This window comes from Pleuronectes platessa, chromosome 4, assembly GCF_947347685.1.
Source record: "Pleuronectes platessa chromosome 4, fPlePla1.1, whole genome shotgun sequence".
NCBI lineage: Eukaryota > Metazoa > Chordata > Actinopteri > Pleuronectiformes > Pleuronectidae > Pleuronectes > Pleuronectes platessa.
Window position 1 is genome coordinate 2643305 of NC_070629.1, and position 20016 is coordinate 2663320.

Here is a 20016-nt window from a genome sequence, read left to right on the forward strand (position 1 = left end):
GGGATGTACACAAGAGAGGCAAGGGATCTCCAATTAATGGTCAGTCCCAACTAGACCTCCAACTAGTGAATCCTTTGTAACTCCCAACTCAACTTCTTCGGTCGTTAGAGAAAGGGAATCAGAGAAGGAAAGAGAGAGGAGAGAAGAGAAAGCGAGATCTATCTACAAAGGCAGCAAACAAAGGAAATATGACAGATTCTACATTAATCAGTCTGCACACATTCCTCACATATACTAAATACAACTTTAAGACTTAAGGCCGGCGCATGCTTCTGCAACTGCGTCGGCGGCTTTTCACGCAGCTGTGTCGCAGGACTCTTTGTCATTCATGCTTCCCCAAGCTTCCCCAAGCGTTGCGCCTCTTACAAAGCAATTCCCCGCCAGAACACTAGGCGGAGTAATGTTTTTGTCGAAGACGACCTTAGAGACGCCTTCTTTCTTCTTCGTCGATTGTTTATTTACATAGCCACTGCGGCTCCTCGTAGCCTTTTTCAGGCGGACAAATACGCCAGTCAGTGACGGGTTATACAAGTGATCATACTATCGGATCTCTTCTGCCAAGTGCTCTTCTATTTGGTCCATATTCGTTCTTCTAAATCTTCCGTGATTTCTGCCGGTATTATGGGGCATGAAACCGGAAACTAGACTCCGGACTGGATGTAGTAAGCAGACCAATCACATCCCTTGCGGGCTGCGTGAGGCTCGCGTCGGTTTGTCGTATAGTTAGAAAAATTGGGCGACGCACGTAAGCACGTAAGAAGGGATACATAAGCACGTAAGGGGCCCGGAAGGGCTCTTGCACTTGCGGGCTCGTGAAAACGCAGAAGCATGCGCCGGTATGGTGCATCTGTTGTTTCTTTCCCACCCCCCCCACCCCCCAAAATCACACAATAGTTTTCTCTTCAGACTGCTTACCAGTGACGGTGAATATTATTATTATTGATTACCGTCAAAGGCAAACTCAGTGCAGGAAGATTTAGCTGGCAGTAGCACTGATATTACAGTAGCTTACAATCGGGCGGTGTGGACACATGTGTGCAAGCAACAGAGGTTGCTGCCAATCACAGGCAATGCAGGCTGTATGTCCCGGGTGTAAAGGCTGTGAGCATCTGGGAAGTTGGCATTTCACTACATGTGAAAACTAAGCAATATACAAATGATAGTATACATGAAAGAGAAAGACACAGTGTTTGAGAAAAGGGTTAATAAGTATATTCCTGAGGTTGATGACAGCTTGTGTATCGAGAGACAAACTTTAAGCTGTCAGGGATGATGATTATAGAGTCAAGGTCAGTGTGAAGTAGTTTTATCCATTGGTACAGTCTGTCTGTTACCTGCTATGATGACCCATGAGGAGGAGTCATAAGGAAACTGGACTGATGGGAGGACTGTCTCCTCATGATTGGAAAATAAGGTTTTGAGTCCAGTCTTTTACATGGTGAACTTCAACCTTTTTGGTCTGCTGGTAAAAGGTGTCACCAATGCTGAGTTTGTAAGTTCAATTTGCATTCATGTGATCCGATGCAATAATGTAAATTTGAACGTGTAAGTACTAGTGCATGCTTTTGGAGTTTGATAAGCTTTACAGGTTAGTGGGTGGGTTTTACTGGTAATCCACCCCTATTTGGTGTGTAGTCTAATGAAAATGGTTGGCAATTTCTAAACATCCGAGCTAAATGTTGGATCAATGCAGGTCTCAGGAGAACAGTCCTGACCCAGTCTCCCCACATTTACCGTGGAGATGATTTTGTAGACAGCTGCTTTGGGGGGCGCTTACTCTGAACACTCCTCACATTGACACACTGGCTAAAGACCAACCTAATGTCCTGTTTGTCCAGTTGGGTTCACAACTATCTCCCATGTAATCTGAGCCATTTTACTAATTTTCCACATTTTGTATTTACCCTGTTGACACATTAGTGTAACAGGAGTGTGCACACAGGAGTGAGGGTTGATCTTCTTCCAGGCTTCGTATATTACCGCCTTGCTCCTATGGAGGTTCTAATTTGTTGTGTCTTTCATGCAGCAGAGTGTTGTTGAAGAAGATATTTTAAGGAAGGAAACCGCGGACCCAGAACTCGGATATAAAACGCAAGCCAATAAGTGAAAATTAGCTTTGCCTCTGCAAGACAAGACTCTTATAGGGGAGATGTTTACCACACACAAAATGACGTCACCCATTGGGTCTCTGACTAAACATGGACAGGTTTTGGTACCTTAAGTTGAAGGTGCCTGCTAAATCTTCACCCATCCGTTAGCCGGTCAGAGATTATTCCCTAGGTCATAGATCATTCCAAGAAGGGAGAGAACTAACATGAACATATGGAATAATACTTAAAAAGCCTGAGAATTTCAGAATCAACACGCCTAAGATGGCAACATGCCATTGTGGTTTATAACCATGTTAGAAAGATCCATTAGCTGAATATACGACAGTTTCTTATGCCTCTTCTGGATGGTGCTGATGGCTGCTGATGTCTCATCATTTTAAGGAATCCCTCTTACAGATGTTTGCAGAGTTGTGAGTAATTATCACAAACAAGATGAGATGGTCATGGGATTGGGCATCAATGAACATACCTACTGGTTGATTTACACATAATTAGCTTTTTGTCTGGTGTGTAGTGAGGCAGTTTGTGCTCAACCTCCCCATGGTAGTCTTCAATGTTTCTATCGCAGCTATTGGGGTAAATTGCACAATATCTTCTGCAAAAGAAGTAAAGTTGGAGTTACCTGATATCATTATGCTCATCCAAGAAGGTAGGTGAAGAAGAGTGTTTACTTTAGGCGGGATTAGCTATGACCCTTTACCCTTTCTTCCTTTTTTAGCACCCTGGTGGTTCTGGAGTTCTTTAGGCACTGGTGGTCAGGATTCTGCTCAACCCAAGTCGCGAGAGAGCTAAACTATGTGTCTTTTATTTAGCTTGGAGCGTTCCTTGGTGTTGAGCCAACACTGTCCATGTCATACTCTACTGCTCTCTCAGCCTCTATCTCTATGAGGGCAGCTAGATCATTCCACCATATGGGGCATGTTTCCTTACATCTACTCTGCTCAGCTGCCTGCACTCCCCCTGGAGAATGTCTAGCTCCAAGTGGCATGCACTGATGCTGGAGCAGAAACAGAGGTCGAACATCTTGAAAGAGTATTTTTATTTAGCAGCGGTTTTATTCTTTTGCGGAGGTGAGATAATAAATTGTGATGATCTGTTGAATTTTGCAGGGAATTGTTGGTATTAAGAGCTATGCAGTGCAGAGTAATATGTTTCAAAAACAGAAGTAGATTCTCAACTAAAACCTCAGTCAGGACAAACTGTCAAAACTCCCTATACTGGTTTTATGAAAATGAATCAGTTAAGATGGAGATTTGTAGTTATCTATTCTTCCTCATTTTACTTGCTATGAAGGAAGCTTTTCACTTCAACATCTAAAGCCACCCAGATATTAAAGACTTAAAAAGAAAACATTGCACCTGTCACATTGTAAAGGTGGATTTTTGGTCTGCGTGGGTGTGGCAAAATGACTTGATAGTGCACCCCTAGAAAGGTTCAACCAATTATCTCATGTGGTATATTTGAAAAAAACTAACTTACAACCATACATACCTAAAAATTTATGTCGCTTCTCTACCTCTTGTGCATAAATTAAGCTCATATAAAACCCGGTTCACGTGCCCTCATCCTGCACTTTAAGGTAATTTAAGCCAGAGTCTGTGCAGTGGAGATCATAAAGTGGAGGCATTTAGGTCCTGACTTTCACCCTGTCTGTTTAGCAGATAATAAACTATTAGAGGTATCAAAAAAATGATACTGGAACATACATATGTGAGATAAAAACTACCTAAAATGACGGAAACCATCTGTGAGGATAATGTATTTGATGTGTACTGACTTTTTAGGTTGGTCTATGTCCCATCTGCAACCATGGAGGGGGGTTTATGATCTATACTGCAGCCAGTCACCAGGGGGCTTCACTTTTGGGATTTGTCATATCATCCATCTTTATCTATGAGCCATACCCTAAACTCAACATAAAACCGTCATTTTGATTACTATGCAGTTTTGGTTAAGTTTTATTTAGACCGCTTCCTCAAAGACAGTTAATCACATCAACATCATATTTGGTCAGTGTAATCTTAAGACCTTTGCAATGCTAAATTGCAATGTTTGAGTTTTTTTTTAACAACATGTTTATTGTGACATGGCAAATTTCAATGTTTTGCATAAAACAATACATAGTTTTAACTCAAATACTGTATATATTCTCCAAATTTATCAAACTTTGTTGTATAAGATACTCAGTCAGAGGACAGGTACATGCCAATATTCAGTTATAGTGCCACCTACACAGGCAATCCTCCTTGACATGTAAAGGAAGTCCTTGACACATAGATGAGGCTTTTTTCAGTAAATAGCGTTTTTGCCGTTTATAGGAGTCTTAAGCTGATGCCCCTTAAGCTTGGTCACCTTATTAAAGAATGAATAGTTCTAAGGCTTTAGTGTTTTTTTCTATCAAAGTTGTACTTGAACACACTGCTGTTATTACTGCTGCTTGGTACTTTCTGGTACTGCTATTTATTTGCTTTATTTAACTTTCATACACAATGTCAATAACTGACAGTCTATTCTATGAAATTCTATGACACGTATTGATTAGTAAAACTTCATGATATTTGTTTTTAAAGATGTTATTGTATGTTTGTGTCAGTGTGTTTTTGACTAGAATGGAATGTCATTTTAGTATTTTCTAAAGATTAATGACAAATTATTTTACAATAGCAGAGAATCATTTTCCTCAAGATTGTAGCTAAGTGATGTTCTCAATTGTTTACACAATGGTGGATAGGAATTGCTGGCCAGGTGTCCATGGATGTTAATGGTGACAGAAATGGAGATTTCTCTTTGATGGCCATGACCAATGTTGAGGCAGGAACCTATGAGGTAAGATGAGAGTCAAATTACAACATTTTGTTGTGACATCCCTGAACTCTTCCCGACCAGGCAGAAGTTAGTATATGTACTTGTGGAAATGAACTGAATGATAATATGTTATACTATCTTACAGGTGGTAGCCAACTACTTTGGAGTAAATGGATCTTTTCAGATGCTGCCTGCCTTCAACACTGAGCATTTCACTTTGAGAGGAAGACATAAAGAACTTCCAGAGATTGCTGACAAATCATGTAAATATTCACTACTGTTCACCTGAAGTGGTGACATTTGTGTTTTACCTACATTATGTGTGACTGTATAAAGGATTTTTTTCAACCAATAACTGATCCAAAAGGTGGACTTGGAGTATCAGCTTTGACTGGAGTCATAGTGGGAGCTGTTCTTGGAACTGCTCTGCTTATAGCGTTCTACTTTTTCAGGTATGTGATGTTTATGTTCTCATGTAAACTAATATTGTTGCATCCATATGCCCAGAGACAAATATATTTACCTAAAACCACTTTGATAAGGCTTTTATAGTTTTGACAATCAATTCACTAACCTCACAGCCAAGAACTGGCAATACTTTAACAGTACAGTCCAGCAATGCAAGAAAGAAGTCAGATAAACAAACAGGCTGGAAACAGACCTTGATTTGAACCATTCTGTCTGAACCTTTCAGCACACACAGATATAAGAATACAACCGGCTCAGCTATATTTATGCATCCTACTTGCTACCTCTCGGAAATATCACTTGGCAACAGAGCATTAAATTACACTGTTACACAGTTAATAACCACTTGTTGAACAATGCAGCCCCTTTATTTCTATGTATCCAATGTCAACAATTGGATAGCAGCTAATTGCCCTGTTATTTTACAGTGCATTATCAAGAAAGTGATATGCACCTACATAGACAGGTGCACAACACACACGCAGATTATCTACGTTTCCTCTACAGAGATGTGTTCTCTCTTACTAGCTTGAAAATGTGTCATAATAATAAGACTCACCTGTCATTTAAAGGGAATAGGAGATGGCAGTGTGATTGGTTGATTGCATGTTACACCCAAAACACTATGATTAATTAGAAGACTAAATAAATGGAATTCTGGGTAGAATTACCCAAAAATGGACAGTTTAAAATTCGTTAAATCGAGACAAAGATTTTCACCTCTAAGAGGCCTCTCCAGTTCAATCCCTGGACAATCAGGACCTAGATGTCTTCAGTTACACGTGAAATCTATTGCACTTCTGTCCATCCTGGGAGAGGGATCCCTCACATGTGGCTCTCCCTGACGTTTCTATGTTTCCCCCCTTTTTTTAGTAGTTTTTCCTTACTCTTGTTGAGGGTTAAGGACAGAGGATGTCACACCTTGTTAAAGCCCTATGAGACAAATTGTGATGTGTGAATATGGGCTGTACAAATAAAATTTGATTGAATGATTGATGACTGAGAATTAAAAAAAAACATGACTTTTCCTCTAATGTGATACATTCCTTTGCAGAAAGAACTACAGGATTACAATTGAGCGTCGCTCACGTAGTGAAGAGGGTGACACTGGGAAGCACCGTCAGTTACGAGAGGACTCTATCAGATCAAACTTCTCCGCAGCATAATTAGCAGCAGTGGCAGTCCCTTCACAGAGAATCACACATCTGAATGTGACCAAAGACTGAGATCTTTTGTGTTTGTATCCTTTAATGTTTTGACTTATTGTAACTCAGGACAGTTGTAACAGTCACAAAGCACCACTTACTTGGATGTTCCTCAATACAAAGGTATATGATTGTATTGGTGTATGGAAAGCTCTGGCAAAAAAAAATATATATATATATATATATATATATCATGACTATGAATGATTAAGAACAGACAGTGTATGTAACACTACATTAGCATGCACAAGTAGGGTGGGTGAGGTCTACTGTACTTTTGCCTTCAGGTTGACAAATAGAGGCCTCATGTTTAAACAATAGCGGAGCTAAACTTGATACAGCTGGAGTTAAGTGACTAAAAAGAGATATAGGCTAGATCTATTTCTACACATATAGGCTATAAGCTACTGATATTAAGCTACTGATATTGTAATGTTTTCAGTTCACCATAACTTTGTTGAGATCCAGCAGCCTCCACACAAACCAAGTTCCTAATTCTTAAATGAGGACATTGCTCCTAAATTGAAAGACACACTGTCAGTTATCATCTTAAAATTGTATCTCTTCTTCATACATTCTTATATTATTTTAGAATTATGAGTATTTTGTAAACCCAGGTGCTCCTATGTAAAACTGTGGTACCACTTTCTGATGGGCAAACATTTCAACATATAATTTATAAATGATTTATAAAATGGTTTATACATCAGTAATAGGGACGACATGGGTTAGGTTGTCTTGGTTTTATGGCTAATTGTCCTCCCAATGAACTAAAGGAAAGCTATTTACAAACTTAGTAGTTTGTAGCTCTGGATTAGCTATGATTGTTTATGATCATCTGACCTGCCAGTCCTGCAACAGCACATTTCATGTGTTCTAACATCTTTCAAAGAGAACAGTGTCACCACAATTGATTGAACTGGTGGCAAGAGCTGCAAAAACTGCAGCCAAAGAAACACAAGATAACGATTTTCAAAAATGCTAAAAAATTACTTTATAGAGCTATTTATATATAAAGCAAGGTTACTGTTGAAGTAGGATAAACAAAAGTTGTTTTATTCATGTTTTATTACTGACACATTAATTTTTGACTTATTTAATATTACCAAAGACATGATGTTTATTATGAATTATAAAGCCTAAATATTCCTTATCAGAAAGTGGAACAGAAATCATAATTAACTGACATACATGACAGGTAATATTTATATGGTATAATGGCAGTGTGGGATACAATCCAAAACAGTGGAGACTATGTGAAATTTCTGTCAGTTGCTTTATTCATGCAGACTTTAAAGAATTCAAAGTTTTTATAGAAACAAAATAAAGACAACCATCCAAGCCTGTTGGTTCAGTTTGTGTGTTGTGGAAAAGATTGGGAGGGTAAACAGATTTATTGCATACCTTTTCAAAATGTGTTATTCTGGAGCACCTCATGCACTTACTAATTAACAATTATTACTGTAGTGACTTTTGGTATCTGGTAGGGTATAGTGATTTTACAGTGACCTAAATATATTTAAATTATTTTATGTTATTTATAACATCAATATTATGAGGCTGTTTCTCTCTCTCAATTTTTCATTTAAACTTCATCCTTTTTGGTTTCTTCCCATGATTATGTTTTCATGTATACCTATTTTAGCTTAGTGCCAGGTTTTAGAAATTCCAATTATAAACTAATCATGTAAAGTTGTATTATTCATCGTAGGGCACATGTAAAGAAAATACATCATTACGCCAAGATATGTGACAAATCATGGATGCTAGTTTGTCACTGGTTTTTCGAGACATTATTTTACATCATTTCATACCACGTACCAATTTTATACCGCTTGTGGAATGCACATCAGAAGGTTCAAGATGAAGTATTCACAGATCAGTCTATGCATAATAAATCTACTTGATTTTTAATTGTGCTTTTCTTTGTTTATTATGGCCTTTTATGACCTTTATTTGAAAGGACTGAGAGTTTTAGCAGTGAAAGGGTGGCAGAGAGAGTGGGAGATAACATGCAGCAAAGGGCCACAGACTGGAATCGAACTGAGGCCACAGCATATATAGGGGGATAGCTCTACCAGGTGAGCCATACGCCCCCCGGTTGTGCTTTTCCATGATTATTTTCAAAACAATCAAAAGATACAGCCACAGCAATCAAGCAATATGGATGGTGGTGAGACATTTCTAGGAAGATCTTTGGAAATAAATGCTTTTGAAAATCTTGTGTTTTTTCGCTTTGTGTCTGGCAGTCCCGATGCATACTGTCTGATAGTTCAGTACACTGAATTCCTACCTGCAGACTACAAATGTCCTACATGGCCTATAGTACATATTTCCTGACAAAAAAAATCAAATTTTCCATTTCATGGATGGATTATCAGGACCATAGATGGGACACAAACTTGCTACAGACACCTACCCAAACATGCCGTTAGCTCACACTCACTGCTAAGCCGCAAGGCTAACTGCATATATATTACATGTAATTTGACGGAGGCTTTTTATCCAAAGCGACATATAATTAGATTCGCATGCTCTACCCCTCAGCCACGGCAGCCATAAATATCACATATAGATTAATTATATTTGTTGTTTTGACATGTTGAATGCCATTTTAGATCTTTCACATATGCCATGCACAGCTAAGATTAAACATATTTGAGACATTATATACAGTAAATGAAAAGTAGTACAGAGCCACATACAAAACTCAAAACTGCATTTCCATCTTTCCTCTGGCCTTCTTTAAAGAAAAGTCATTGATCAAAGTCCATATCTCGCACAAGTTCAATTTAATAGAGTGACAGCATGTTCAAACGTCACTGCGTCAGTTTTGTTCTTAGTTAATTTTTTATCTTGGACATATGCGAGAAGCAGCTGGTGATGGGAAACATACTCTCTTGATATCTTTGTCAGTGTCTTCTAACCCTAACAGCTCGCCAGAGAAGGTCTGGAGAAAATCTGAGCATGAAAGGTAGTCAGCTAAAGCAACACACTTGAGGGGAGTTTAAAACAGCAGGAAAACATAGGGCCATCTTGGAAGGTGGACCTTACCCTAACACATTTTAATTTACATATGCTGTCTTTATTTTAGCTATTTTACTAACATGGACACACTCTCAGCCCAGCTACCAATGCAAAGACCAGAGAAGCTCTGATCACAACACGCACAAACTCACACATTCACTGCTCAGGACACTACTATTCCTCAATATATTTACAATTAAATAGTTCCTGGGGGCTGAATTGATGTTTAAATTATTTCTATATATATATCCTGAGGTGAAATTATTTAATGTGATTGAAAAATGTGTCTATGTTTTGATGTGTTGATCGTGTTGGTCTAGGTAATGCTTCATTCCATTCATCCTTTAATTGAAAGAGACCTCTTTTTAGGCTCAGATCTAGATTGCTCAGAATGAGGGGGCAATTAGAAATTTGGGGTTGAGTGAAGAAGTAAATTTATTAAAGTTAAGTTTATTTATTTGGTGCCAAGAGACTTAATTTCCCCCCATGAGTAAGCCCTTGGCAACAGTGAAGAGAAAACACTTAACTAATTGTAAGAAACCTAAAGCATAACTAGGGGTCACAACGACAAGCCTACTCTTTAAATCATTATACATTGTTAATATTCGTTTCAGAGATAATTGGTAAGACAGTGCGTGGCACTATTTTGTCGAGGTACATATAAATGAATATAGTAGTGAATGTTATTCAAGTTAAAGTTAAAATATAGTTTTGGAGTTTCAGGGGTAAACAATGTTCCAGCCAAATCCAACCGAATTGACGTAACAAAAATAAAAAACATAAAACGCTTCCATACTGCTCCTGTGGTGTGATCCAAGTAAGCCCCTACATTCAAATTCGACGCAAAACTGGGTCAATTACAGCGTTTTTTTAGACTAAATGTCCTCTGATAGCCTTCTCCTAGTTACTGCTGCAGTTCTCACAAGTATCATGTCTTTCTGACATTGTTTTTCCTCTAAATCTACATACAGAGCACTGTCATCTCTACTTGACTAAATGGATACTATCAGAGCCCCATTGATGCTTCCTGGGGAAATCTCATATTCTGCAGTCTATTTAACTTCATCCTGGTTTATAGAATACACGTGCCACTGCCAAGCATGTGTAAGTAGAGCCTCACAAAAGGAGACCAGACTGTACTGGCACAGTCTCACTACTACTAGAGAGAGGGATGTGTTCCAAGAAGTCTCAGAATTAATAAGTTCCTCTCCAGACGTCTGGGTTTCAAAAGTAGATCGGAGTAAATTCAAAGTCATTGGTTTTTCACAAAATATCAAGAAAAATTCACAAGAATCTCTCAAAGAATTGAAATTCTAGACACTAAGAAGAGACGAAAAGGTTGATATGTAATGATGAGCCAATGAAGGAATTAGTCAGTCAACATTTATTCGTATAGCACAAATCCCAATTTGTCTCATAGGAAACAGTGTCCCAGGTTGGTTTCCTTCAATATGGCCAGTAGTAATCACAACAACGCCAGCCCTTCCTCTTCCTTTTCTTTTTTGGAGCATAAACATATCTCCACAGCAAAATGTATCTGCTGCATTGTTCATAGGTGAAAGATACATTCCTATTAATAACCGAATCCCATTGTCCTGACATTTTCCAGACTTTCACCCCTTGGCCCTACCCCTACCCATTGTTCTCGAGGGTTATCTTGGCCCTTGAAACGGAGACCCAGGGGGTTGTGGTTAATATCTTTCCCTATGAATTGGGACAGCCCTTCAAGAAGAGGTTACATCATCAATAGTCGTCACAAAACCAATCATTGGTCATCGATGTCAACAGACCAGACTAAAGCTTTGCCAGGGATGTCATTGTAATAACATTGTTGGGTGCAATATGAAATTATTTGAAAATACGGGATTATCATCGGAAAAAAAGATCACTAGAATGCTAAGGCTAGCATGCTCGTGATCTCTTTTTTTTAAGGTTGTAGTTAAAAATCGACAATAATACATTGAAACGATATTAAACTAAGAAATTACAATAACTATCCTAATTTTTAAATCCTTATTAATGGAGAAAATACTAAAATTGTGGGTCTCTCTCCCCGCTTGCTGGTGATTGGCAAAGCATTCAGGGTAGGGGAGAGCGGGGTAATGTGAGACATTTTTTACATTTGCTCCCCTTTAGGTGAGCTAAAATGATATATCAGTCAAATTTACACATTTCCCATTAATTCAGGATGTTTCCTAGCAATAGAAATGATCAGAATGTCTTCAGTACAAAGGGCAGTGAAAATATGATTGTTTTTTAAAAAGTGGTCTTGTGTCTCACTTTACCCCAGCTTAGGGGTAAAGTGAGACAGACCAGAGAAATCAAGGGGGTAAAGGGATCCACTTACTTTTTCCACTTTAAAACTATCATAACAAAACCTGTTGTAATAGTTAAAATCCTGACAGCTAGATTGACAACCACTAATATCGGACTAGTAACAGAATCATGGGGATTGGTCAATTAAGCACATTTATGATTATTATGATTCATGTGCACACCCTAGCTTGTCTGCACATTGTTTCTCTGTCCAATTGGCAGGGACAGGGATATTGTTTTTCTCTGTGTATTCAAATGCCAGTTCACGGCACTTAACTGGAGCAAGGCCATGGAACTGGTCAGCTAGTTGTTTCAAGTGTTTGGCAAGGTCCTCCTCCATCTCACCTGTGAATATTCTCTTTGCCTCAGCTACTGCACCCCAGGCTACTGATTTTACTTCCCCTTCTCTTTTTTCTTTATGAATCTTTTGAGGGTTGTCTTGTCAATATTTCTATCCCTTACAGCTTTTCTTAAGGACTTCTTTCCTTGCATGACCTCAGCAGCTGCACTCTCCATCTCTGCGAGGGGTGTTTGGCCCCAGGTTGTCTTCCTGGTGTAGTTTCTTGGCATAATGGCTTTTCTACAATGTTTATGACATTAAATAATAAAACATATGTAATGTAATATAACACTACAGCATGTTTAAGACTAAACTTAACTCGTGCTTTATGTCTCACTTTACCCCACAGCATTTGTATCACTTTACCCCACAGCCACCATTTTAGAAAAAAAAAAAATCTTCAGCTAGCATCCATCACATGGTTTTACTTTGGCGCCGTACATGGTCGCTCACTGCTCTGTGTGTCCTGCACCAGATGGGTCAAAAGCAGAGGCTACATTTCCCTACCTGCATGAGTGTGCATGTCTTTGCATGTGTTTAGGACTGATAAATGTATCTTAATATGTAGGAAGTTCATCAACAATGTATGATATAAGTTTTTCTACCTGAATCAATTTGTTTTTACACAACAGTTGATTAAGTTCAAAGCAAGAAAATGTACTTTTACATGCATAAACACATTTTTGTGAAAAAACATACTTACCACAGCACCAGCACCAACTTCTCCTTCATGGCCAGGGGGGAATGGGAGGGGCTTGAAAACATAATGGTCACATGACCACAAATGTGTTCCGTTGCCTAGATACAGGGGGTGTCTCACATTACCCGATGTCTCACATTACCCCGTGCTCCCCTACCCCTAGGTATGAAGTTGAAATTAGGTAAAAGGTAAGAGAATGAATCTGAGAATATAGAAAATCAAACCTGATTAACTGTAGACATACAGCAGGTAATCACAACAAAACACAGATGCTATAGTTGAACCAGATGTAAGAAGCTACCTTAACATTATGTTAAACTATACTATAAACACCTGGGCCCTAGTAAAAACACACTTACATTATCAATCAATCATTGAATAAATCGTATTTGTATAGCCCTATATTCACCAATCACAAACTGTCTCATAGGGCTTTAACAAGCTTTGACATCCTCTGCCCTGAACCCTCAAAAACGAGTCAGGTAGTGTCCCAAAGTTTTTTCTTTTCACGAGGAGCTCACTGTATGGTTCTCTATATAGAAGGCACTATATAGTGAATTAGGGAATAGTGACTGAGTTTGTGATTTCGGACACAGCTACAGTCTCCTATAAACCCGACCCTCTTAATGTGTCGAGCCGGAGGACCCAAATGTAGGGGACAAGTCCAGCCAAAAAACTAAAATGTTATTTATTTCAAATTAAGTGAAATAAGCTTGACAAACTTGAACACAAACAGGCCTTTAAAATCAAAGTCCAAGTAATTTCTATAGCAAGAAACATTTAGAAAAAGAGCTAGACAACTGATAGACAACAAGGCGAACTGACGAATACAAAGGAAGCTTAGAGACGTATATACACATGGAGACAAGTCAAATTTCTAAATAAAACAGGAAACAGAACCATACAACACAAATCAAGTAAAAAAACTTTGGAATGAAGCTATCTGTTTATCTTTATATATGAGTTAACTGTATATATTAAATTTAGTTTCAATTAGCATTGGGTTTTTTTACTTCAAATTTTTTCAACTTTACCAATACTTCTAGAGGTCCATAAAATGACCTCCGCTCATGGCTCAGCGTTCCTCCAACGTTCCCCAGCATGAGAACATGTCCATGGACTTCAGGCTGCAGACACTGCAACGCCAGAAACCACAAAGTCTGAAAGAAAGTGTTTCGATTGTTACTGTGGTGGAAGAAAGGCAAACAGACATAATTTGTAATTTTTGGATCTCATACAGCAGAAGTGTTACAACCCCTGCATTTTTTGCCTGGACTTCGCGTTTGATGAGGTGACTGGGTTCAGAAACTGCTCTCTGCCAGCTGGCTGGCAACGACTGTCAGTTGTGCTGTCTCTGAAAGACAGGAAGTTCCAACTTTATTGGGCCAAACTCATGGATTAAAGTATTTGTTTTTAATTCTAATGGGAAGGTGGATCTCGAAATCTGGATTACTGCCGTAACTGCCTTCCTCTTTTACCTTCAAGGACACAAAGTAAAACACAATCAACTCATCAACTACACCCACATGCCTTTAGACATGGGTCATCAGAATCTCTCAAAAAACATCTATGTGCCTCAGTCTTTGTTGTCTCCCAGTCCTGATGTGAGGTAATTCCTCCCAGCATGTCCCCCAGAAGAAGTCCTTTTGCTGAGACATCTTCTAGCTGGCAACTATGGAACAGGACCCCAGGGAGTTTGTTGCATTGTACCCTCTGTGCTCACAAAACAAGAGTTCCCACATTCAATTTGTTGGTCTGCTACATTCCCTTTGAGTGCCACCCCGACTGGTCTCACATCTCTTTAATGGCCTCCCTCCATCCTCACTAATATCACAGTGGTTTATTATTTCTACAGGTTTGCACATTTAACTCCTCCTCCTAAATGACCCACTGCTTGAGCAACTATGGACATTTTGTCTGTCTGAAGAGAAGGGATAAATCGTAATATGAAGATGTATTATTATTCCCAGTGCATAAGGGCAGCACTTTTTTCAAACAAGGATGCATATGGGGAAGACTCTGACCTTCTGGCTTTGTGAACAACCGCTCTACCCCAGAGATGTGTTGAAAGTATATCTTGGCTCAATATGCTCTCAACACTCTCCCTAATTGTGGCATAGGTGCCCCCTTAAAGTGCACACATGGTTTTCTGCTGCTGCAGACACACTTGACTATGAGCCTGCGCTAATATCCGGACCACAGTTCAGTGTGGGCTGCCAGTCATCGATGGTCTCTGGCTCCCTCTTATTACCAGGGCAAAGTGACATATCCTTTTGGGATCTGCCCCAAGAGGTTAAGCCTCAGAAATGAATGCCTCCGCCCTTTTCCCATCTCTGAGGTAATTTATCCACATTTAGGTCACATCCATACATTAGGACAACCTCCTGAAATCCATCATCTGCTTAACTCTACTGGGTCATCAATTGAAGGTTGGGTTGACACTGTTTTGCACATTCAATTTCTGTTTTCATAAATGTCCTTACAATTTCAACTTCTCCCTCTTTTCTGCACACACCCCGTTCACACAAGTCTTTACTTTCCTATTTACCTGCCTGTTTCACTCACCATCTGCCAGATTGTCATTCAGCCAAGCTTTCCATCCCTGTTGATGTCTGTATATTTGCCTATTTGCTTGATTCCTGTTTGCCAATGATTTGTAAATGTTATAGTTGACCCGTTTTGGGTCATTTTAAAGCCATGAATAATTCTATAAATCCTCAGTAAGTAGGAAAGCAGAGGGATAAATGAGCTAGCTGTGAGCGAGAGGAGATGAAAAACAATAAAAGAGGAAAATTGAGACAGATAGTTAGAAGAATGAAGTGAGGTAAAGAAGAAGAAAGGGTTTGGCTGTAAGAAGCTGCTGGATTTCTTGGACTTCCTTGGATTTCTTGGACTTCCTTGGTTGTGCTCCTGGATGAGAGCTGGGAAGAGTTGATTTTTTAAATTGCCTCGCTTAGCTTTCTTGTCTTTGATAGACCAACAGAAAACAGAGAAAAATGAGAACATATTCTTTCCTTTAATACTGCAGGCTTTCCAACACTCCTGCCTGTGTGGTATGAACACGACCCAATGCAAACTGTTCCATCACTCTGTTTCTGGGCTGTTTTAAAGATATCAGTTATGTGGTTTTCTAAAAAAGGGTTAAAGTTATAATGCATGCATACTTGTGAAAGTATGACAAACCTTCAGTTTTTTGCAGACATTCCTCATTTTAAGGGAAACAGCAAAAGCATAATATTACACAACAGCTTGGCTGGGGAGCTGACAGGAACAGGAGCCATCAGTATCCGTAGTGATGGATGTTTCCTGAGAGCAGTAGCATGTCCCACAATGTTCTTGTTTATTTATACCCACCCCCTAACAATACACAGCTGAGATGGAAGCTTCATGTGAAGAGATGCTCTATGTTAAAGTGTTACAGAAAGTCTCAAACTGTAGCAATTTTCAATAAAGCAGGAAGCTGAATCTGTTTAACATCTGCTTATAATGTTTTTACAAAAATATTGGACCACCACCAAAACCATTAGAGCCTATTAAACCTAGAGTCGTGCGCATTCGTTCCTAAAGTGAGGGAGCTCATTAATTAATGCAACTTCTCGCTTATCAATAATGTTGTTTTATCATCAAGCTCAAACCCTGACATTCAACTGTTCAACCACTAAATGAGTTTCAACATATGAACAAAGTTTCTTTACCAGTAGTACTGTTCATTTTATTAAGAAAAATTTAAAAAATGTGATTACAACCTCTTTCTCACATGATGGCCCAATGAGTGAAAACTGAATTGCTTAAATCATTGTTAATGATGTTGATATTATCGTAAATAGAGGTAGTGTTTAGAATGGAAACAGTTTAGGGAACCCTTAACCCTTTTTTTTTCAAACCATGACATAATCCAAATGTCCTTCTTTGAATAGCTTCACTGCACATTTCAGGTCAGAAAACATGGGGAAGAAAAACGAAACATTGGAACAAGCAAAGCTTGGTTGGAGAAAAACGGATTGACATTTGGATCCACTGCAAATATGCTGCAGATATTAACTGCTATGTTGCTTGTGGGTACAGCTTCACTGAAAATCAAATGTACAGTCAGCAGGGCTGCTTAACCGGTTTTGTATTCGATTGATTAAAAGCTGGATCGCAATGGATCTGCTTATGTTGCTTCATCTTCTGTGACTTCATTGTTTTATCCCTTTCAATCAATCTATCAAATTTTATCTGTATAGCCCATACTCACAAAAATCTATTTGTCTCATAGGGCTTTAACAAGGTGTGACCTCCTCTGCCCGTAACCCTCAACAAGAGTAAGGAAAAACTTGTATCAAGGTAAAAAGAATGTAGAAACCTCAGTGTGCGCCACATGTGAGGGATCCCTCTCCCAGGACGGACAGAAGTGCAATATATGCCACATGTAAAGCATAACATCAGCAAGATAAGGGTATTTGCAGCATTGATTAGAATAAACAATTTTACGCATAATGAAAGGTCAATGATTTGATGGATAATTGTCAGTAATGGTTGAGTATCTGAGGAGAAATATTATACATCAAGCAGTCTTGTTGTAATCATAGTCATGGTCAGCAGCCAGCAAGATCATGATCCACCATCAAGATCAGATGCCACCATAATCCACTATCATTGTCCACTGCCGGGATCCACCATCAGCGGCCAACTCGATCGTGGTCCACCACCATTATCAGATGCCAACACGATACAGGATCCGCCATTATTATCACGCTCAGGCAGCACGATACAGGATCCGCCGTTACGATCACGTGTATTTTCCATGACTAAATATTTTGCTTATATTTTCAACAGCAGAGTAGACACCCTTTCTGCAAAGCTGCATTTGTACTCATACAACCTGCTCTTTTGCAGCTTGTCAGTTTACCAATTTCTTTTCCAAATCTGAATCTGAAATCTTATCTCCTGAGCTATCTTGGTCAGTAAGGGACCGGTGTACTGTATGGATATACAAACAAAGAGAAAACAACATGAAGACATGCCTCACACTGTAGCCAGTTTGGAGGCATAAAGATCGTTGACAAAATGAACAACTTCAAATTAGTTGTTCATAAACAAGTATTGCTTCCAGTAAATCCAAAGACATGCTCTAAACATACAGCTGATTCAGCCAAGGGTCCTCTGATAGGATCATTTATTTATGTAAGTCCAGTTCATGAGACTGAGGTCTACGTTCCAAAGTCTTATTACTGCTTTTGTTAACTTTGCTTAGTTTGGCTAATATTGCACATCCATAATGTAATGTAGTCAAACGTCTTCCTGGTGTAGTTTCTTGGCATGATGGCTTTTCTACAATGTTTATGACATTAAAAATAAAACATATGTAATGTAATATCACACTACAACATGTTTAAGACTAAACTTAACTTGTGCTTCATGTCTCTATTTACCCCACAGCATTTGTCCCACTTTACCCCACAGCCACCATTTTAGAAAAAACATCTCTTAGCAATTCAGGCTAATCTCCAGCTAGCATCAATCACATCGTTTTATATATTGGAAGTTCATCAACATGTATGATATAAGTTTTTCTACCTGAATCAATTTGTTTTTACACAACAGTTGGTTAAGTTCAAAGCAAGAAAATTTTTGGGAAAAAACCTACTTACCACAGCACCAGCACCAACTTCTCCTTCATGGCCTTCATGGTGTCTCACATTACCCGATGTCTCACATTACCCCGCTCTCCCCTATGCCTCAAGTTTTCAAAACACTGTGTCCTATAATACCCATATTTCATTATCATGTTTCAGTACATCAAATATTTACTTAATTACAGTACTCCAGCGAATGAACTTAGTTTCTTTCCACCACTGGCTTTAAATGCCTGCAGAGTGGATGGAGGGTAGCAATGACCACCCCTCAGTATGTGTGGTACATATATTTCAGGATATCCAGGAAGAAATTTCACTGACCTTTGAGTAATTTGTTTTTTATATGAGAACTGCTACATATTCAAATAACCCCCATTCAAATATTGTTTTCAGTGTAGCATTCCTGTGCTTTTTCAAGTCAACCTGCATGTACAGTTACTTAAAGTTTAGATCTTGCAGAGGAAGATTAACTTTGTGTTGACATTATGCAGTTGCATGTGAGTTGGGAAACAGTGGCATCCAGGCGGGATGTTTGGAGTGATGCCTGAGCTTTGATTGGCATCAATGTTGTAAACATCACAAAAGGAGCCACTCAGCATTCGCCTCAACAAAGAAAGCTCATTTTGGCCATTTCCCTATTACCCTATCAGAAAGTCTATGATGTTGATTTGGACATTATCCATCTGCATCTGTTGACTTGGGTGACGTCAAAACCCTTTTATCAGATAGAATTCTCACACTCTCCATGGCCAAGTTGACCATTTGCAATAGAATGCATCCCCTCTCAGCTTTGGAAGAAATGTCTTCCTTCCTTCTTTACTTTATACTTCCTTTCTCATTAGTGCCGTACTTTCCTTATGCTTGTTTTACTTTCCTTCAGCATGCCAGGCTGTTTTTTTAAATATTTTTCAAAGCAATCATGCATCTTCACTTAATTTTAACATAATTTAAAAAGTAGTTAAAAAAAAATATGATTAAGTTTGAAATTGAAACATTCAATTTCAATTAAATGTTTCTTATACAGTAAATGAGCACAACCATTTTATTTCAGCAGTTTTCATTCCACATCAACAATAAAAAAAAATTATGTCTGATCAAATGAAATACAAAGTGCTATGCTATGCATCACAGAACTGGTTTCAAAGTCCTCTCAGTGATAAAGAGATTACACACAATTATGAGAGTGACATTCAGCTTTGCAAAACTGACAACCTCACTGCTACAGTGAGTAGGAAGCTGTGCACATCCACTGCACCCTATTTTTCACTGTTTAACCTCCAGCTCACAACCTTTGCATTAGATACAGATGTATTCCATTCACCCTTAGAACAAAAGCAAAGGATGTATTACACAAACTTGTCAACTATTATTTCAAACGCAACTACCAATAGCTGTGATCAAAGTAAATTCTTAAATCACCGATTGA

The 20016-nt window shown here is 38.7% G+C and overlaps 1 protein-coding gene across 1 annotated transcript in view; it reads left to right on the top strand.

Annotated features, from left to right (window-relative positions):
• npr3 (natriuretic peptide receptor 3) overlaps nt 1-8503 on the top strand; it is a 33214-nt gene extending 24711 nt beyond the window's left edge. The window contains exons 5-8 of the mRNA XM_053420429.1: nt 4843-4937; nt 5062-5179; nt 5284-5368; nt 6439-8503. Coding sequence (XP_053276404.1) covers nt 4843-4937; nt 5062-5179; nt 5284-5368; nt 6439-6550 — 410 coding nt within the window. The 3' untranslated portion in view covers nt 6551-8503. The remainder of the gene's footprint in view (nt 1-4842; nt 4938-5061; nt 5180-5283; nt 5369-6438) is intronic.
• Nucleotides 8504-20016: the final 11513 nt, after the last annotated feature.